The sequence below is a fragment of the Hibiscus syriacus genome, unplaced genomic scaffold (genome assembly GCF_006381635.1).
Source record: "Hibiscus syriacus cultivar Baekdansim isolate YM2019G1 unplaced genomic scaffold, ASM638163v2 tig00016066_pilon, whole genome shotgun sequence".
Lineage (NCBI taxonomy): Eukaryota > Viridiplantae > Streptophyta > Magnoliopsida > Malvales > Malvaceae > Hibiscus > Hibiscus syriacus.
Window position 1 is genome coordinate 139,387 of NW_024062381.1, and position 22,373 is coordinate 161,759.

The window sequence follows — 22,373 nt, forward strand, 5'->3', positions numbered from 1 at the left end:
CAAGCCTTTCCAATAGAAATAAAGTTTAATTTTGTGGTATGTTGCTTGTACTCCAGAATGTCCTCCTTGAGGGGAATCATGCAAACACTCCATGATTTTCTTCCTTAAATTTCCATGTTCCCCAATGTAAAACCTTGTTCTTATACCTTAGCACTCCTTTAACCAACTTCCAATCATAATACTCTATATTAGAGTTAATGGTTAAGCCTGTAATAAATTTATGAGCTAAGATATCTCCCTTATAATTGTCCTCAATTTCTTTTACCCACTCAGGAATCAGTATAGTGGTAGTCATCTACATACACTCTCCTGTTTCTTCAACCTTTTTAACCTCCTTCTTTCTTCAAATCTTCTTGACAAAGCATCTGCCACTACATTCAATATGCCCTTCCTATAATGTATAACATAATCCAAACCCAGCAATTTAGATAATCCTTTTTTTCTGAATTGTATTGGTCAATTTCTGCTTTAGTAAATGTTTTAAAGGTTCATGGTCTATTTTGATTATATAAAGACCATTTCTTAGGTAGTGTCTCCATTTAGATAAAACCATGAGTATGGTTATATATTCCTTCTTATAAATAGACAGTTCCATATGCCTTGGTCCCAAAGCCTTACTCAAATAAGCTAATGGTCTGCCTTCCTGTGTCAAAACAGCCCCTATTCCTTGTTGACTTGCATCAGTCTCCAAACATAATTTCTTATTGAAATTTGGAAGAGCCAATACAAGAGCTTCACACATAGACTACTTCAATTTCTTAAAAGTTGCTTCTGCTTCATCATTCCAATTAAAAACTCCATTTTTTAGTAAAATTGTCAATGGTTTACTGAGTTCTCCATACCCCTTAATAAACTTCCTATAATATCCTGTAAGTCCTAGGAAGCCTTTCAAAGACTTAAGATTCTTTGGAAATGGCCATTTTTGCATTGCTTCCACCTTGATAGGATCAGTGGAAATTCCTTCTGCTGTTATTACATACCCCAAATACTCCACTTTGTTCTATCCAAATAAACACTTATTTCTTTTTGCATGCAATTGATTTTTCCTCAAGATCTCCAAGACCACCTTCAAGTGTTGTTTATGATCATAGAGATTAGGACTGTACACCAAACTATCATCAAAAAAATACTAACACAAACTTCCTCAAATATGGACCAAATAAGTAATTCATTAGTGCTTGAAAAGTGGTAGGTGCTTTGGTTAAACCAAAGTTCATTACCTTGAACTCATAATGTCCATGATGTGTTCTGAATGCTATTTTGGGAATGTCCTCTTCTTTAACTCTTATCTGCCAATGTCCTGATCTCAGATCTATTTTAAAAAAATAGGAAGCCTCTGCCAATTCATCCAACAAGTCTTCTACTACTGGAATTGGAAATTTGTTCTTAACTGTCATAGCATTTAGTTGTCTATAGTCCACACACATTCTCCATATTCTATCATTCTTCTTTACCAATAAACAAAGTGAAGCAAAAAGACTCTTTCTGGTTTGAATAATTGAAGCAAACAACATCTCTTTAATCTGTTTTTCAATTTCTACCTTCTGTGGGTGTGGAAATCTGTATGGTCTAAGATTTAATGGTTGAGTTCATTCCTTAAGAATCACTGCATGATCATGAATTCTAATAGGGGGAATTTTCTTAGGTTCTTCAAAAACATCTTGATACTCCTCTAGTAAGGGTTGTAATTCTTCTGGAAATTTGGATTCAACTACCTCCATACTCAAAAAATAGGCTTCTCCTATCACTTCTGGTTCTTTAACAATAATCTATTTCAGCTTAGACTCTGAAATCCATTTCATGTAAGAACCTTTTTGTTTTCCTTCCAATTTAATCTCCCTTTCTCCCACTTTAAAAACCATAGTCATCTCTTTAAAATCCATAATAATTGGACTATATTGACTCATCAATCCACTCCTAACACCATATCACTTCACCACATATTCAGAACTCTAAAATCATACTCAAATGAATTTCCTTGTATTTTCCAACTCAGCTTGTTACTCTTGGCAGTGCTGAATAATTTCTCTCCATTAGCAACTGTAATAGCTAGAGGATGAGTTTGTTCCATTTCCACTCATTCCTTTGCCCATCTAGGCTTGATGAAACTGTGTGTGCTTCCACTATCCACCAAAATATTCAGTGATTTTCCTTTAATAACTCCCTGAAGTCTTAGAGTATTATGTCCCACACTGCCAGTAAGAGCATTAATAGAAATCTCCAAAGCCCCTTATTCCTTATCATCTGTTTCTTCCTCTCTGGCTCCTTCCTCATCTCCCTCTATATTTTCTTCCTCCTCCATCATATTAAGCTGTTTAAGTTTACATTGATGACCAGGAGTGAATTTTTCTCCATACTTAAAACACAAATTATGTGCTCTTCTATACTCTATCAAAGTCTGTTTATTTGGAGAATTGATTGTTGAATTCTTCTGAATATTTGATGCACCTACAAACTTTTGTGATTGAGGATGTGTTCCCTGATAATTATTCTTGAGCACTGACATCTTCTTTTTCCCTTCAATTTCCAATGCCAATTCACACAATCTGGCCTTCCTGTAAGCTTCATCCAGACTTTTAGGTTCATGCATCCTCACTCTATGCTTAATTTCCTCCTTCAATCCACTCAAAAACATAGATACAAAATATTCTTCTCCCATATGAGAATTGTGCTGTAGCATAATTGGCTTGAGCTCCTCAAACTTCTCTTGATAAGTCTCCACTATGGATTTCTGCAAAAGCTTACTAAATTCCTTAATCACATTAATGTAGTTCTTGTCACAGAACCTGCTACATACATCCTCCATAAATTCCTGCCAACTTACTTGACCTTTCTACATAATATACCCATCATACCAATTTTCAGCCTTACATGTTAGATACATTGCTGCTATTTCCATTTTCTGTTCATCAGGAATTGCAAAAATGATAAAATACTTTTGGCATTTTTTGACCCAACTCCTTGGGTTATCACCATCAAACATTGTAATTCTATCTTAGTTCTTAGGGTAAAAGACTGATTTGGTACACTTTTCTCATACAAATAGGGATCTTTAGAGAGTGAAGTACTTCCAGATTGATGATTATTTCCTCCTAAGTTCAATTTTTGGTTTTGTGTTAGGGAAATAGATGATTTGTAGCCTTCTGGTTTAAGAGCTAATACTCCAGGACCCTCAGGATAAAAGGAATATTTCTCATGCTCATTTATCACTGTCACTTGCGTAGGCTTTTTTCCTTCAAATTTAGGTAAAGATGTATCAATTACCTGGTCATCCCTTTCAGGAGTATTCTGCTCAGGTTCTTCACTTACTTTAGACACACAACTCAATATCTTCTGCAAATATCCTTAGGTCTCATCCATCCTGCTCTCCAGCATCTTCATTCTGTTTTCCCATTCTTCTTTTTGTTCTTCCCACCCTTAGGAACCCGAACTTCATTCTTAGTCTCCTCATTACTGCTTGTTTTGGTTGTTGATTCCACTTTATCACCCACCTTATCACCCATCTGTGGGATTTTCTTCTGCTTACTTAGCTTGACGATGGATCTTTGCTAAGCTCTGATTACCAATTGTTATGAACCTTAGAGAATTCAAGAAAGAATTTAGGGATTTAGTGAAATTTAAAAGAATAGATTTAAGAGAAATGATGATATTTCATTACAATTGCCAGAATATAATGTTTATATTACATATTCTCCTTATATTCTTCAGTACAATTCTAACAAACTTATTTTGTACAACTGACATTCATAACTAATTGTGGTTCACTTGATGAGCTCCTCCTCATCAGATCAGAATTGGTGGGTCACTTCTTGTTGGGCCACTCTTCCTCATTTCCAGCCCATCCTCTGTTGGTATCACTACGCGGGTCCTCTGCTCCAAATAGCCATTCGGTTCTTCTGCTCGAGGTAATATTTCATTTCCCCCAAATTTGCCACGATCAATCCCTAGCTTCTCAACATAAATCCCTAACAATTCTCTTTTTTTTCTCCACGCACATAACAGATTTTATCAAAAAAAAATTATCCAACTTCTAGATTCTATTAAAATAATTGCATTCCAAATCAAAACTGATTTCACGTACCTTAATCTTTCAGTTGGGAAACCAAAATCTTATTAGAGTTTGACTTCAAAATTTTCGGTCACTATTTAGGGAATTAATTTCAAAACTGACAGGGACTTCAAAAGCAATTAAACCATAAATTTGGAGACCAAAGATTCTGATCAACCTTTTTTTTAAATTGCTAAGGACTTGACATGTAATTGAACCAAACAAAGCTGAGGAACACACCGTCCCACACACTACATGGAATTTAACCTAAAATAAAAGTCTACAAGATTTTCACCAGGCAATTTTCTATCAAACTTGAGATTTAATAGACATTCGAGGATGATTTGAACTTAGTAAAGCTAAATAAATCATTGAAAATTCCAGAAATATTCAGATACAAAAAAAGTTGCATATTTTAATAATGCCCCTATCTATGAAATGTTCAATACCATTTCATCAATAACAAATTATATATGGTCAATTGGGGCAGAAGCTACAACAATATTTTACATATTTTCAACATTGACAAGCACAAGTACAACATGAACCAGAATCACCTCAGGATTCAATAATGGCCGCCGGTAAATCTCCTTTTATGTAATGCTCATAATAAGCCTTGCCATTTCCCTGGCAAGTGGGTCAATAATAATGTTTTCTCTCCCACTTGCTCTCGCGTCGACCATCCCTCTCTTGCCTCTCTAATACCTGCCTGGACTTGATCCCTCTAGATCCGTGCCTTTGGGATGACCCAAAACCACCAGATTGCCCTCCATCAAATGAAGATGCCAACTCTAGGTCACCGATGCTGGCTGCATCTCCCGAGTCCTTGCTTCCGTCGAAATTTTCTTCATAACCGCTGCTACAGTCATCTGCACGGTCACGTGACTGTAAAATGGTGGGAGGCTGGCCAGAAAATTGTCGTGATCCAGACAGGACCGTTGGCATAGCAGCCATTGATGTGGTTTCGGATTGCAGACCGCTACTAGTTCGTGTGCTTCCTTCATTACTTGATCTTCCATTTTCCCTCTCTCGGTACCTATCCCGTGGCCTACTGTAGATGAAAAATGTTACATAACCGATGAGGCATTAGCAATGACACAAGTAGCATGCAGTGTCAATAATGTTGTATTAAAGCATATGTTAATAATGTTAAAGGAGAAAATAGAAGGTAGCAGTTCCTTAATAAACATCATAATCACAGAAATCAAATCAAGCAGACGCATAAAACATAAAATCTCTTATTCTTAAATTAGCAGATAAATACTAGCTGCCAACTTTTTTTAAATCCGATATGAAAATGCTTAACCCATCTCATAAGTTTTATTTTTGCAGTTTTTCCATATATATGGAGGATCTTTGAAATGTCATTTCCCATGTCCGAATATGTATCGGACATGGGTTCTTCAAGAAAAGAAAAAAAACTCCAAAATAATGTAGGTCTCATCTGCAATTCAAAGAAGACAAAATCAAGCAGGCTGCACCTAGAAAGACGTGTTCTACTTGAATCGAGCAAACAATTATGATGTCACAGAAAAAGTTTGCCAAATTGTTCAAGCCAAATAACCGTAGCTTAAGAATAGAAAATAATGCAAGTATTCTTGATAGCAAATTATGGTTAATAGGTTATTTTGCAAAAAAGGGAATGCTCTATGAATTAAGACTTTGCCTGCAGGGGGGAAAGCCCAGAATTAAGGATCAGTCTGAAAAAGATGAAAATAGCCATACCTACTATGAGATGAAGGGAAGTCACGCCTTGATGATCTTAGTCCAGATTCGGCCTGCTCCAATTCTCGTTGAAGTTCTCTCTGCATTTGACAAGCCAAAAAGATGAACTGATTCTCCTGTACTTCAGTTTTAGTCGCATGATAATCTGAATCATGCAAAAGTATAAAAGAATAGGAGGACCGGAAGGGTAGAATATCCATCACATAGTGAGAACACGTGATATGCAAAGGCATCCATGGAACATGACAGTGGTTCTTTGAAATTTAACGGAAAGGAAACTGACTGTTTTTGAGAGATAATAAAGGCATTTTCAGCAGAGGAACACTAATAAGTTGCAAGGCACAAAACAGATATGCTCAATAAACTTTGTATAAAGTTAGTATAATTATAACATAAATCGTGCCATGCCTGTGTTTGCCTCTCCTTTTCCATATCCAGATTGTGTCGTAGTTCCCTTGTTTTACCACGTTCAAGTTCCAGCAAACGCTGTCTTTCAATCTCTTTTTCAGCTTCAGCTGTCCTTTCCCTGGCATACAAATGGCAAAGTTGTTGACAGTTGTTGACATGTTTACTCACTCTAAAATTATATAATTTCAACATCTGGAAAGAGCAACACAAGCAAAACCTATCAAGTTCTTGCAAAAGCTCAGCTTCTCGCGAAGCTGCCTCTTCCAGATACTTTTGACGAGCATGTCTCATTCGAAGTTTCTGTTGCCTGCGAGCTACTATATCTTCTTGAATTTTGTTCTTTTCTCTGACAGAATCAAATCAAAATTAAGATTACAAAATATCTGGCAACTTAAGTGAGCAAAGTCACTGAGCAGTGCATGTGAAATGAAGTTTGAATTGTAAAGTCGAGAAAAGAAATAAAATGAATCTAGATTAGCAAGTGAAAATGAAGCAAAAAAAATCACCATCTTTATTGTATTTTACTTACAAGGAATGAATGCACTCCTTGATCTGTTGAAGCCGGTTTTCATCTCTCACAGGAGCTGGGAGAAAAAGATAAAATTGCGTGATAAATAACAGCATCAGGGGCCTATATTATGATTATGTTACTTGTAAAAGGGGAGAAAGGAATGGCGAAGAACATATTAAGAACAGAAATATTACTGGCATGAAGTGGAAGCTGGTTGCCCTTAGAATCTTCCAATGATTCTTGCAGTGCAGATTCTTTTTGAATAATATCCAATTCCATTTCAGCCTCCTCTAGTTCCTGTAGCATATGAAATTAAATAATGGTATCTGGGGACGAGATGGGTGGGAAAGAGCAAAATGGTTATCCAGCTTACCATAGCCTCTTCGTCCATTTTCTTTTCGAATATATCAAAGTATGACTTAACAGAAGTTAGATTAGCAAGGACCTGTCATAAATAAATGATAATAGTTATAGATAAGGCTATGAAGAGGAAAAAGGATAAGACAGAAACAATTTAATTTCTACATAACTGGAATATCTTTTCTCTACCCCCCAACCCCTTTTTCCCCTTACAATGAAAGCATTTAATCTAGAAATAATCATCAGGATCAGAATCACGGTTACCTGAAGAATTGATTCTCGGGTGCTTCCAAATTCAGGGTCAAGTTGTTTTGTGCAACTTGAGGAGAGCACTTCTTTCAGGACCTTCACAGATAGAGTAAGTCAGTTTATTATAATGAATGTTACAAGTAAATAAGCATATATTTTGTGGACCAATATATAAAGAAGATTTCATTTAGAAAAACAAGCATATGTTGGTACAAGTATTAGCATATAAAAAATATTTTTCTTGCTAGCAGCCAAATACCATATCATGTCCTATATCTCTTTGCAATTGTACTAAAACATACCTCTTTATCGTCAACTCCATTTCTCAATCTACACAAGACTCGGCATGCCTGCTTTTCAAGATCTGGAAGCCTGTATTCTGTAGAAGGGACACCAGTAAGAAAATGATTATGATGAACTAAACAGTTCCTTGTTGTTTAAGCTAGATTTATACAAACAAAATGACTTGAGTACATACCAGCTTTGGAAAAACCTAAAGTCTCAATATTTTCCCAAACCTTTTGAGGAATCAAAGAAATATCATCAGCTGGAGAGCATAGACAAGCACTAATAATAAGTGCCAATGAAAGTTTAAGTAATTGTCCCTCACAAATAGGATAAACGAGCCGGCCTAAGCCATATAAAAGATTATCTGCTGCTGCAAGGAAGGATTGTAACTGGGGCCTATCAACAAATGGAATAAAACCCACAAGAAGTGCCATTGCACAAGCCCTCAAGGATAATGATGCATTCGATGACGCCAGAACAGCTACCTGACCCCATGTACTAGAGACCAAAAGTGACAGTATCTTTTCAGGAATAGAATGAATTGAACCTGGCGAAACTATCTGATTATAAAAATTAGAAGAGTGCAGCATTTTCCCACCATCTACATCTTGTCCTATCAATCTACCCAAGTGCTGAAGCGCTATGAACTGTTGCTCAGGTTCAGGGTGACCCAGCATTGTAACATAGAGATTAACTAGAGAAGGAATATCACTTTCATGAAGATTATGGATGCCTCTTAAGGATAATATTGACAACCATTTATCAGTTTGCAAACGCCAAGATATCTTTGGTGCCTTGCAACAGAAGTTTTTTAGCGCAATACAAATAGGATGGATAACATCATCAAGTGGAAAACTAAGGGGCACACCAAGAAGGCAATCAAGCATCACAGCCGCAACTTGCCAGCAAGCATTTTCTTGGAGCATCAAAATCATTCCAGCAAGACCTTCAATACCTGTTTTCCACTGAGCTGGCAACCTGTCAACTACTTTAGAAGGCAAAGGATTTTCATTGTTATCCCCTTTAGCTTTATGAATTGTTGGAGCAATTGAAGACGAGCATCTGGAGTATATAAAACACTGTGCCAATGTAATAGTCAACTTCTTTGCAAGCTGAAGATGAAGAGACCAACATTTCTCAATAGTTAGATAAAGCTTAGGAATAAGACCCTCTAAGTCTTTTGTGAACTCCTTTATTTCCTCTCCAGACAGATGGTACTCTTTTTCATTTGAGACAACAGCATCAGTGTTGTTACTTTCCAGCTTCTCTGAAGTTTCATTTGGAGTGGAACAAAGTAATGCATCATTAAGAAACCACAAGAAAGATTCTGAGCCACTTTCGCTAAGTGTCCTGGAGTTTGTGTCAGGCAACTGAAGAGGAATAAAATTAGAGACCTTTAAATTTTGAAGTAAGAAAACTTTGCAGCTTCCCATGATACTGTTAAAAGCACAGAGGTAGTCATGAAAAGTAGTAGTTGGCTCAAAAGCAGTAAAATCAGCCCACAATGTTAATGACTGCAATATTTCTCTTCTACGTTGGAAGGATAAGTCTGGAAACACAGAAGCCAGTATGAAAATTGTCAGTGCCCTGTTGAATACTTTTGCAACAAACTGTCATCATTCTCATTTCTTTGTCTGATGTTACTAAAAAGCTCATCAAAGCATAAAGACTCGAAATTGTGACAAGAATCGCCAACCAATAGTTGCTCCTCATCCGACACCCTATGCAACGAATACGTGATAATTGGCTTTAACAGATGTAATACAGAATCAAGGAAAGACACATCACAATACGAGGCTTTACAAAGGGATACCAGAACTTGCACCACTCTTGGTATCTCAGGCACCAGAGCTTCCATGTGCTCCACAGCAATGGCTTCTAGTATGTAGAGAATTATTGCTTTGGCATTCTTTGCAACATAGCCCTTCAAATGATGAGAACTCTGTGCAGTAGCTTGGTCCTCTTGAAAAAATGGGCATGAACACAAATCAGAAAACCAGCACAAAATATCAGGCACAACAGCAGTAGGTAGTGATTTAAGCTGCAATCCAACGGCTTCCAAAATGATTTCCCCAAATTCTTCAAATTGCTTTTTCATATTTGGAAAGAATTTACAGAGATCAGGGTACATGACACGAAAAGATTGATCTCCATGCCGCCCATCAGTAACCTCAAAGCTATTGGAGGTTGGAGAAACTTGTTTACCACCACATTGTTCAATCTTTCGATCTTCATAATTAGGATAAACACATTTATCTATAAATGCAAGCTCATCCGCGAATATATATAGTAAATATGTCAGTTCTGACATGTCTGAAGTTAGGAAAAGGCGCTCCTCTATGAATTGTTTTGCATTTCGAGATACTGCCATCCAGCCAAGGAAGCGAACAAGAGGGGAAGTAGAATGAGAAAATGTGGATATTTTCTGCATCCAGGCTGAAGGAGGAATCAAATTCCCATGGCGGAAACCATTATTGATATTGACAGAAAAATCTGATGCAACACCGGCACCACTTGAAGCAATTACCAATCTCTGCAGCAGTATCCAGCGACGTTGCATTCCATGTACCTTTTCATGATTCAATTGGCACTTTCCTTCTTTGAGCTGACAGTACTGGGATGTTAACATCCCATTAAGGTAGTAACCTGATTTCAATATAATATCAATCACATCTTCTGGGGCACAATATAGCTTAGTGGCCGAGTGCAACAGGAACACAAGACAATGCAAGAGAATTTCATGCAAAGAATGCTGTTCTCCCTGCAATCTCTTAATCAGGAAATTGCACAATAAGGCTTGATTTTGTCTAACCAAGGTGACAGCATCCATTGCCTGTATATCAAAGGGAGACATTTCAATGAGTTGCTCATCAGATTCTGCAGAGTAGCTTTGACAATCATCCCCATACAACTTCAGATGATATTTCCTGTCTAATTCAGCAGCTTCAAGAAGTATCTTAAGGACAACCTTGTCTCTATTCTTCTCAAGATGAGCTATTGTTTGCAAATTACTGTTATTCTTAGTACAAAACCTTCTAAGATCTGAAATTTCAAAAGCTTTTGGAATTTTAACCCCACTAAGGCTCATCTGATTCATGATATTGGAACTGGCTTTAAGAGAGATTACAAAGGAAGGATTGACATAGCATTCTGCAGCCAAGAGCAAAGCATCTATAGCGGCATCATGGCTTTCAATGGAAACCTCATGCTGTGAGTGTAAATCCAAAGCCAACCGCTCAAATTCAGATGCCTTAAGTTCACAGTCCCTCAAGTTCATGAGCTGAAAATAGTCTGCTTGCAAATTGTAATATTCTGCACTGAAACCAGAATCTAAAACTAAACTGTTTAGAAATTGATTGGAATATCTCTTCTCAATGTCTTTCTGTTCCAACTCTGATTGGTTTAATTCAAGGATGTTTTCTTTAGGACCGCTACTAACATTAGTCAGATTGATACTCCGAAGTTCTGAAGGAGCAAAAAGAAGACTAGCATCTTCTAAAACATCCATTTTGCTGAATGTATCAGGCACTTCTGTCTTGCCATCAGAGTCAGAATGTTGGACACAAGAAACATTCGAGGATTCATACTCATCATCTTTAGAAATGGGAGATTTGCACATGTCAATATCTGGAGGTAATTGTATGCGGGGCTCCAATATTGAGAGGAGGACACTGCATTGACAATTGAAAATACCCATCACTATGTAAATAGTCAAACTAACATACATCCTGAATTCAGCTATATCTTGGTTGAAAGACATACAGAGAAGTTATTCAATTTTCAAGGAAATATAGGAAAAATCATGTTTTCCGAGCAGCAATGATCTGAACATTTCCATGCACTCGCAATTGCTGATACTATAAAAGATGCAAATTATCAATCTCTAGTATATATCATAGGTCATTTTTCCAAATTATTTCCTGATGCAATGCTAACAACTTACAGAAGTTCAAACCTCAAGATAACCTTTCCCGCCAAATACTTTAAGAACAAATAATTGCATACAAATAAAATGACAGTATGAGATACCTTGGGGCCACTGATTGACGCATCCATTCAGATTCCAAAGAAGGAAGAACAGCTGGTTTCCGAGTCGCTGTATGGATGATGTTGAGGGCAATAAGACAAGCTTGTTCTTGCTTCTCCGGAAAGGCAAATATATTGCCAAAGGCGATTTTGCTTGTTGAAGTATATATGGCAGGATCAAGAAAAGGCTCTAGCATTTCCACAAGAAAGAGAATTCCGTGCTTCACTTCCTGAAATATGAATAAAAACACAGTTAACATGAGTTATGACAATAAAATCAATTATTCTGTGCTTTACTTCCTGAAAATGCTCCACCATTTCCACTACAGAATATTGTATTAGATGGTAAACCAGAATGAATCGATTATTTTCTCCTAGAGGTATTATTCGATGGTGGTAAGTATGTTCCTTGCATACAGAAATTGGGCAGTTTCCACAAATAAAATAACATATATACATATGAACAGAAAGAAAAGGATGATCTAATACCTTAAACTTCCCTAGTATATCATCCATGTGACCAGACAGACCTAGCACTATGTACTTAAGTGCAGCACGAGCACGAGCACGAGCACGAGCATGAGCTGATGAGTTACGGGCTCCCTGGAAAGAGATTTTAAAGAGAAATAAAACAACTGCATTACATAAGAGAAATAAACAAAAAGATTTCTGCGCCCAAAAAATTCATTGCATAGTATATGCACAAAAAGAAACATAGCTGAGTCAAACTACTTTACACTCCCCTTTATCAATAGTCCCGGTCATAACTAAAACTAATGAACCACCACTTTGATTACAAGAAAAGAACAACAAACAAGAAACAAATACCATAAAATTCCAGGTAACACTATGTTAAGCGTACATTGAAGACCAAATGATCAAACGGTTGGAGATGCCAGTCTATGATATAAGGCCTCTCATATAAATCGCAATTAGTAAGATTTCTAGGCATCTTATATTCATGAGAGGATTCTCCCAGAGATGCCAGATATGATGGATGCCTTAGCTATGGGTTAATCCAACTAATTCATATTTTGGTTGAGGAAGAGTTTTATCTTTCAATATTTGGCCATCAAATTGGGGCACCGGTCTTATGGGATTGCACCAGTTGCAAATATCACATATCCCCTTCCAAAATACGCATAAAAACAACTTCATATGTTAAACTTGGCATATCACAACCCAGATATTGCTTGATGCCATAACTGTTTAGCATTTAAGCCGGATGAACCAATCTGCGTTCTTTCCAGGTGTGGTCCTTTGGTCGTTATGGAAACATAGGAATTCAATTGTTTTTGAGAATAAGGTATTGGATAGGTCGTCCCTATTCTTCATTGTCAGGTTCAGATTAGCCAAGTGGTTTTTAGCCAAGTTTCATCAAGTGTCGATCTCGGTAGACTCGTTAATGGCTGATCCGTCTTTAGCAGATGGGATAAAGTGTTCAAAGTTTCCGAATGAGGCTGTAATTAAATGGCTCCCTCCACCTGTTGATTTTTATAAGTTTAATGTTGATGGTGCTGTTAGAAGAGATGGGATGGCTGGTGGCATAGGGAGCATTCTTAGAAATTCAAATGGCTTCGCTCTAGCATCGTTTTCAGAGAGTGTTGAACCTGGTCCTCCCCCATTAGCAAAGTTGGAGGCCATTAGAAATGCTACTGAATTTTTTTATTCCTCAGTCTAGTCTAATAAAGGCAGGTTGATTCTGGAAAGTGACTGCAAAACAGCCGTGGAATGGATCCAGTTGCCATGTCTTGCCCCTGAATTCTTTAGTAAATTAATTAAGGAGATTGAGTCTTATGTATTGTCTAGGGCATTGTTAGTGAAGTTAATTCCTAGGGGTTGTAATTGGGAGGCTGATAAGTTAGCTAAAGAAGGGATCGGATAATTGTTAGCTGTTATATAGGCTGTTCCTGCATCTTTTGAGGACAGCCTTTCTGATGTTATGTAAAGGTTTTCTGATATAATTATGAAATATCAATAAAATGAGATACTCTTTTCCTCCTTCCGCTAGTTGTCCCTTTCCTTTTGGTAAGGGTTAACTCTGAAGGGGGTTTTTAATGAGACCACCTACTTCTATAAAAAAAAAAACCATTCTGCATTCTGAGATCGGTAAAAAATTTGAAGCAAAATACTACTAACATTCTGAGGAATGAAATGTGTTTTTCTTAAAAAAAAATTGTTTCAAAACTACTATGTATTGGATATCTTCAAAAATTTTAAACACAAAGATCTTTATGAATTTTACAGTTGATTTAATTCTCAACCACAGGAATGGCGTGTAAGTACACCAGCAATTAACTGCATAACATGCATAGTTATAAACTGTAAAGATCTTTCATATAATTCTCCTTGGCCTAAATTTTATTCTCATACAAACACCTGCATAAATATCTCATTACCTATCTTTGAATTCCATGTTTCACTTCTGTTTTCAAATATTAGTAATAATACCTGGATTATGCCCAAAAGGTCCTCCATGAGTTCTACAGTTAAATCAACCTGCATCATTAAGTTCCAAAACACAAAAAATAAAATTTTTATCAAGAGAACAATATAAACTGACATGGCAATCAGTGATGCATCACCAACCATAGTTTATACTAGGAAGACATGCTTCAGACCAACCTTTGCAATGACCTGAGGCATCCAAGGGGCTAGCGTGCCACAACATAGATCAATAAGAACACATGCAGACGTAGCCTGTAGAAGAAGTTGAGGTCAAAAAGATTTTTTTTAGTACAAAAATATTATGAAACATAAGTTTTGAGATAAAGGGATGTTTTTACTTGCATAGGGAGAAAACAAATCAAAGGGGAATAACTCCTACAAGATACTATAAATAGATCACTTTTTGATCAGCAACACGTGCATAGTTGGTTCCCGAGTCAACATATTTACCACAAAAATGTGCTTGGCATGTGAAATTCTAACTTGAAAGGTAAGCTGTCAGGATTTCTTTCTTATGGTTACATTTATTGTTACACAGTATTTGTAGTGCATTCAACCCATTTTCTATATTGCACGAGTTAGTGCAAGTTTTGTGTGTCAGAGGAAAAGAGAGATCATGATAATGTGAATACTTAAGTCAAGATAAAGAAAAATTATGAATTATAGACGCAAATAGGAGAATGGCTGCTACTAGAATAATTAAACGAACACAAATTTACATACATGAGATGGTGAGTATGAAGATAAGTAGCCGGCACAGGCTTGAAGAAGTGGATGGTACAATGAAGAAGATGCTGTCACAACAATCTGCAATCAGAAAGCATAGAAATAGAAACCAATCAGACCACCATCAACACGCTATTTTCATTTTTCCTTTTGGCTTCCAGAAACAGATTTAAATAAAGAGCAACAGCAACCTGTGAGAGAGCTTGTTGAACAAAAGGCTGTTTCCACTGAGAAAAAGTATCATCAACATGATCAGAATGACTGCTTACAACAGGACGAAGTGCTGCAATATCGCAAAGAATCAATGCCAAACAGAGAGGGAAAAAAGCAAATGCATTCAATATAACAGGTTCTCGAAATTCAATCCAAGATGGTCATTACCATCTTAAAAATGTTTGATGACATACTTTTGCTGCAAATAGAAGTAATTACCAATTTTTATGAAGATGCAATATTGGCTCATTAGCCAAATTCATTATCCAATTAAAGTTATGACCTCCTTAAAAGCTGATACGGATTTAGTCAGTCTACCTGGAAGCAATGCTTGTACAAGTGGTAACACAGACCAAAAGTCAGAAGTACTGTCTGCTAATTTTCTGCAGAGCTGAGGCTGTAATACATACAGAGTGAAAATATATATTCATAGATCCAGATGAGAAAAATTAACATAGCAAGTAAAATAATCCTTGAAACATATCATATCCTGAAACTGTAATTGACCTGTGATGCACAAGCATAGAGAACATGTAAAATCCCTTCTTCCACAGCTCCCATATCCAAGACATTAAGAATTCTAGTGTCCCAGTGATCATCCATCAACCGGAATTCTTCCCCAAATAATTTTGAGTAATCATTAATGTGAGGATTATGTAACTCTGATTTTGAGGACTCATCCAAAACTGGTGTAACTTCAGTCAAAGGGTTTGATTCATCCGTTGTTGTAACAGGTTCTATAAGCTTCTGAAGCATTCTACAAGCCTGCAGACATAAGTACCTTTAATTAAGCATATCATTATTGAGCTGAAACATCATTACCAAGTTAAAAAGCAAGTGGGTGCATTACCATTCTGCAAACACTTCCTAGATTATCATCTTTATATGCTTTTCTCAACAGCAAAAAAATTGCATCTGGACGAAACACGACAGAACTGGAAGTTGATAACACAAAAGATGATGTGTTGCGAGATCTCCGTGGCTTCCCATGCAAAGAAGAAAAAGAGACATTAGTTTTCTGTTACTCATATCTATGAGAAAGGAGAAATGTATGCATTATTGCATTATTGTACAAAAGGACATCTTTAACTTGGATAATGCTAGATATAGAAGTTGTAAGGCTGGTAAATTCAGAATTACACATAGAAATATCAGAATCATGCACAAGTACCTCCAGAAAATATAATTTAAGGAAATGGGAAATATCAAGAGTTCAAAACTTAAAATGAGCTGATATGAAATATAACAACAATTATGTTACAGATGCATCCGTGGGCTGCACCTCTGAGCGACATCCACGAGATTTGAGTGCAAGATAAGTTTAAAGGTGTCAATTTTTATTTTGTTTAAATCAGTTTATTATTATTATTAGAAGTTTGTTATTATTAGAAAATCCTATTTATTAGTAATTTATATTCTAAGAAGCCTTTCCTTAATAGGATTGCTTTCTTAGTAAGACTTTTATTCAAACAAGGAATGTAACCTCTATTTAAAGAGGCTCATTAGCATCAATAAAATTTAAGTCAGATTTTATTTAAAATTTGTAAGGTCTAAGATTCTCTCTAAACAAGTCTAAGGTCTAAAATTCCCATTGACGAGTTCCGTTTGTTAATCATAGGTCATAATTGTGGAAGAAGTAAAAATCATGGAAAGAACCCAATGACACATCGCTCGGTGACTCGATCCATTAGTCGGGACCGTAACAAATTCACAATCTCAAAATAGTAGGACTTTATTAAATGGCTCCCCTCAAACCAATTTAAAGCTATATGAACTCTTTAAGATAATTATTAAAAATAGATAAACATCAACTTATCACTTACAGTAATTGGTCTACACACAACCCACCATACTAAATTCATTGGTTTGTTTTAATCATTCCTTTATCACATTGGATCCTTAGGGCTATGATGCATGTCACCGAACCATCTATGTTAAAACTCTTATATAATCAGAAATTGGAGCGATCCTTGGTTTTAAAATGCGCAACACGCATCGATGCGGAAAGTGTCCCTGGAGCCTAGGCGCAAGGCGAAGGCGCGTGCCTTTCGTAGGAGAACGCATGCGCCTTTTGTAGGCAAGGCACACTTTTTTTACTAGATATTTTATAAATCAATTCTGGAACATATCCACGTCTATTATGCACTGATTCACTCCTAAAGCACTTAATCTCCTCTCCACACTATGTTCCTTCACCATTGATTGTTTCCAAAACACTTTAGCACAGAATTAGGGTTACACTATAATAAATTAATGATTGTATGTTTAAGTATGAAGAATTTAATGTATAAAATAATGTTAGATGTGTATTTTGATTTCTGAATTAAATTAATTATTTTACAATATGTGAATATAATAATTAATTATAATTATAACCTTAAAGTAAAATTCTGAAATCTCTTATTATGTTATTTAAAAAAATATACAATTTTTTATTTAGTTAATATTTTATATTGAATTAATGATGATGTTTTTAAGTAGATATAAGAATATGAGTATATTAATAAAAATTTAGATGAAAATATTAATTATGTAAATAAATTTTATTAATATTATAATTATATCTTATCAAAAAAAATATTATAATTATAAAAAGTAATTATAATTATAAAAATTATTATTAAATAATTATAAAAATAGTTATATATTCTTATTTATCTATTTATTAAATGCTTTTTTTCTATAAAGAAGGGTGAGGGGCATAGGCGGCAGTATAATGTTTATTATATTAATTTATTATATTAGATCTTATCTTTACTCTATAAAGAAAGAACAGAAAAGGTGGGGGGGGGGCATAAAAGCGGTTAAAGCAATGCGCTTGGCGCCTCCCCTGAAAGCTTTAAAAGCAAGTGCCTTGGGGTGCTTCCTGTATCTTGCTTCGCCTCTAACTTTAGAGGCGTTTTTTTATGCACACATAAGCGCTTTGCACCTTTGGCTCACTTTTTAAAACTAAGAAGCCACCTTCACTCATTTGCTGATAAACCCTTGGTATATATTATTTCAGTCAGCACCATATAGCAGCACCCAAGAAGCACTACACAACTCAGGTTGGAAGGTAACTTTGCACTTCTAGTCATTATTCTTCATTTCACAAAGCCATATATAATCCCATGTGTTGTCTCCTGCAAGCTCTCTTTCCATTTAAAATTTGTATATTTCTTTTAAGAAAAATAGAAACCAAAACCCTTACGGAAATTTATAGAAACAGTTTTAGAAGTATAAAGAATATTTAAGTCATTCCATCAAACAAATAAAAATGAAAATTAAAGCAACTTCCATGAGCGATAATCAGTCATAATCATGCTTAGTGAATCAAAGGTAAACCACTGCAATGAAAAATAAAGATGATACACAACAATTGAAAATGAGATACCTCAAAATTAGAGGAAATAGTCAATGATGACAATGACTGAGCATTTCTAGGAACTTCAGAATCAGTAATAATGCATGTAGATCTGGCAGTATCTCTGCAGCATAATTAGACCATGGAGCATAAACTTAAATAAATATGCCACCAGATAGTCTAAACCATAGTAAAATAAATTATTGAAGAAGCTTCCAATTTCCAAGCAAAAAAGGAAGGATAAATCTACCTTTCATTCACTATGTTAAGTATTGGATAAAAAGGACCAGCAAGCATTGCCAGAAAACGTAAATTGGAATCAGCACCATCTGAAAAACAGGCGAATTCTGCCTGCAAAACAAAAAATATGCTCAGAATGCAAAAGCAAGGGCAGAGGAGTTACCAAAAAACCAACACGAACAAAAACAAAGAAAGGTGAGATACAGATCATTTAAGAGGAAAATGTACCTCAAGATGGGGAAGGAATACATGTAATCGATTCGTCATGTCTTGAAGCAACTACAAACTAACGAGCATCAGAAGCAGTGAAGAAAGAAACATGACAATCAAGGCAGCAAACTGTGGAGCATTACAGGCAATAGTTTTAAGATGCTCACCTGAAGATACATATCATGAGCATCTTGTTTGTTTGACATAATGTACGGTAATAGGTGATTAACAACTGGTTGAAATTCTGGCTCAAGACCAGTCACTGGTATCCCAATCAACTGCAGGGAAAGATACAATAAGATTTAAATAATAAGTACTTCTACATTTATCAAAATCATCAATTAAAAAATGTAAATTTGATTGTGAAGGAAAATAGAAGGAATTAGTATTTCTGTGACCACCAAACAGTACTTGTACAGGAACCTATTATTCGAATAAGAATGTCATTTTTGCTCATTTTCACAATTTCTCTCTAGCTACAATGCCAGGCTGCATAGTTTTAAGCATTTTTTACTGGAACCTTGGTCCTCTAAATCCATATATCCAGGTTCTCTAAGCATGTTCTTTTAGTAGAATCACACCTGTTACCCTATGCTCAATTTTGTTAGTTTTCATAATAGGAGGATCTTGGCCCAGTATCTATGTCCAAATATGTGGCGTCGTACTTCGGATACACCAATTTCTACAACTCGTGTTCATAGGATCCAACAAAAAGATTAGAATGGAAAAATGGTTTTGTTGTGTAAATAATAATTTATCAGGCCATTGCTCAACATGAAACAGTTGGGGAACACACCCATTAATTTGTCTTTTCCCCTAGAAAGGAAAGACTACAAAATTATTGATGTTCAACATAGTTATTGAAAGAACTATATAGCTGTTACCTGAATAAAAAAAATTGCAATTGGGTTTCCTCGTAAACAAGATATTCGTACATAGCGGCATGGAGTGTAGTTCATAGGATACATCATATCACGGCGAGGTGCTTCGCAGCGTGGTCGAACTTTTACAAATGTCTCAGGCTGTAAAGAAAACCCGGCAATACAATAAAATTACTAGACATAAATTGCAGTTTAGAATCACCGGTCCCAAGAAAAATAACCCATGTTAAGAGAAATAACAAATAAAGGTGCAAGAATGCAAGTCATTGCTATGCATAATTAGATTATTTAGGGTAAAACAAGATGTATTTAAAATTAGGATTAGTTATATTCAATTTTATTCAACAACTAAGAAGTATTTTAATATTTTGCATTCTAGTCTAGCTCTTATTTGAAGTTTACTCCTATGATTATAGTCATTTTTCAAGATCAGTTGTGTGGGATTTGGATTATACATTTATACTGTATGTTGGTTCCATTCATTTGTGCTCTTGCCGAGATAAATCACCTTTTAAAAGGTCATAGAAAATGAATACTTCTATGATCCTTTAAAGGCTTTTTAGAGTCTTTAGAATACTTCCAAAATCATGGATCAAAAATGCACTTAGCCTAAAACATTTCAATATTTTGTTCCCCCACCATACTGATGAACAAGAAAATCTATGCAAGATGCTTAGCGTAAAACTAAAACTTAGCATATCCAAACATCAAAGTAATAAGTAACCAGTTGGCAAAATTTATAGACATTTAAAATAACCTTCACATTTTGCTGAATAAAAAAGTTGCAAACAGTTAAAAAAATAAAGTGGCTCTTTAGATAAATTTTCAACTTAATAATCAAATTAGACCAAAGGAAGTCAAGCATAAATGGCAATTAGTTGAAGACCTAACCTTATATCGTAAGCCAACAGATATCTCCCATTCAAGCACAGATTTGTTATAGATCCGTATATGTGACAATAGGCAAGGTTCCTGTGAAGAAAGAGAGGGAAAAAAATCTTTCAGACAATACTAGAAAATCTGAACAATATATGCTAATAAACCAGAGGAAAACAAGAATCTATCAAGAAACTCAATAGGAAAAAGTTTACACACAGTAGTAATTGGTAAATATCTCATCTTCATCACGTAAATGGAGCTCAGAACTCCAATTAGGAGGAAACAAAGAGAAACAAAAGCATAAATGAGCTTATATTAAGTTATCACAGTTTAGCTCCTGGAAGGATACACGCAAGTATATTCATGGTGCCCTAATTTCACAATTTTATCAGAAACAGAATTCTACACAATATTTGGTAGAACTTCGTGCTTTCTCCTTCAATCATTCATCCGGTTAAAAAACTAATGTTCAAAACAGACACGTTTGTTAAACTAACAAGCTTCATATTTATGTTCAAAACAAGGGGAAATTATGCAAAAATTCATTCAATTGCCAAAACAAAACAATAAACAGACATACCCCAAAAAAAGAAATCAAACCTTAACAAAATAGGATAAATAACCAAAATTAAGCAAAAGAACCCAAAAATGAACGTAAATGGATAGAAAAACAAAACCCAGAGATATTTTCCACATGTTAATATAAAAAAGGAAGGCAAAAATATATAAAATGTTACTTACATCAAGCTCAAGCAAGATCCATTCCTTAGTATTGGTAGTAGTGGACCAATGAGTCCTGAGGTCGGTGTCGAGTACGTGAGAGGCTTTCTGAGAAGGTGACTCTCGAGATGTTGCTTTCAATTTGTAACTCAATGGCTTCACCCTCGGCTCCAATTCTATCTCCATTTTTCTTACAAATTTCTTCTTAAGCTCCCAAAACCACCCTTTCTTTCCCTCTTCTTCCCTGCTAGAGCTTCCTGGGTTTTCAATTTGAGAAAGATGACTGTTTTTCCTCCAGACACGCAGAAATCGTATCTTCTGCTTAATTAGAAAAACGAGAGAGAGAGATGAGTGTTTTTTATGGGAGAAACAATACAATTGGGACCTTTTCGATTTCTTCAGTCAAATTTGCCTCTTGAACTTTCTGGTCATTTTGGGCTTACCAATTAATGTATATAATTCTTCAGCTTTATGCCTCTACGGCTTTATCTATGTATTAGTTTTGGGCTTAGCCTTTGAAATTTGGTATTTAGGTTCAGGGCAAATTGAGAGAATTAGAGTTGAGCTTTATGATTTTGGCTTTACATATAGCTTTGAGCTTCATGTATGCTTTATTGTGTTTGGTGCCTTTGTTCCATCGGTTTGACATAATGTTAAGATTAGCCTCCAAAATTTTGGCTTTGGCATATTTTGGCCTCAACATTTTATTTTAGTATAAAAAATTTCTAAAATTTAAATGAATAATCACTTTGATCTTTATTCTTTTATGGAGTATTTTGGTCCCCTAACATTTCATTTTAGGGTAAAAAAAGTCTTTATAATGAAGCGTTAATCATTTGTTAACTAACGATTTTCATACACAAATGAATCTTTTTGCCCCAAAATGAAACATCAGTGACCAAAATAATCATTTTGATAATATTAGAAGCTAAGTCTAACATTATATCCATAAGTTTAACATTATGTCCATTAGTTTTAAGTAATTTGTAGCTTTGAATATATTTGAGGTTCCTATTCTTTAAAATTTAAAATTTAACTAGCTTCTTTTATGAGATTAACAATATATAGGATAGGTATGGACCGGTTCGGGTCAGATTT

General features: G+C 35.4%; 2 protein-coding genes across 3 annotated transcripts; both read right to left on the minus strand.

Moving 5' to 3' along the window:
- Positions 1-4,446: 4,446 nt before the first annotated feature.
- LOC120208243 lies at positions 4,447-9,166 on the minus strand. Its single transcript, XM_039207561.1, has 10 exons — positions 7,780-9,166; positions 7,604-7,680; positions 7,317-7,397; positions 7,066-7,137; positions 6,887-6,989; positions 6,711-6,765; positions 6,399-6,527; positions 6,182-6,299; positions 5,774-5,853; positions 4,447-5,099 (listed from the first exon to the last, which is right to left on the minus strand). The coding sequence occupies exons 1-10, from the start codon at positions 9,020-9,022 to the stop codon at positions 4,688-4,690; spliced, it is 2,370 nt and encodes a 789-aa protein (XP_039063492.1). The 5' UTR covers positions 9,023-9,166; the 3' UTR covers positions 4,447-4,687.
- LOC120208242 lies at positions 9,165-21,691 on the minus strand. Of its 2 annotated transcripts, XM_039207559.1 has the most exons (17): positions 21,297-21,691; positions 20,568-20,648; positions 19,680-19,817; positions 18,963-19,073; positions 18,814-18,864; positions 18,596-18,696; positions 18,376-18,469; positions 15,853-15,984; positions 15,510-15,767; positions 15,321-15,399; positions 14,981-15,072; positions 14,787-14,870; positions 14,241-14,315; positions 14,067-14,114; positions 12,105-12,218; positions 11,619-11,845; positions 9,165-11,260 (listed from the first exon to the last, which is right to left on the minus strand). In XM_039207559.1, the coding sequence occupies exons 1-17, from the start codon at positions 21,459-21,461 to the stop codon at positions 9,169-9,171; spliced, it is 3,942 nt and encodes a 1,313-aa protein (XP_039063490.1). In that variant the 5' UTR covers positions 21,462-21,691; the 3' UTR covers positions 9,165-9,168. The 2 variants fall into 2 exon arrangements, with proteins under 2 accessions (XP_039063490.1, XP_039063491.1); XM_039207560.1 differs by lacking the exons at positions 20,568-20,648; positions 21,297-21,691 and having other exon boundaries at positions 18,814-18,871; positions 19,680-19,697.
- Positions 21,692-22,373: the final 682 nt, after the last annotated feature.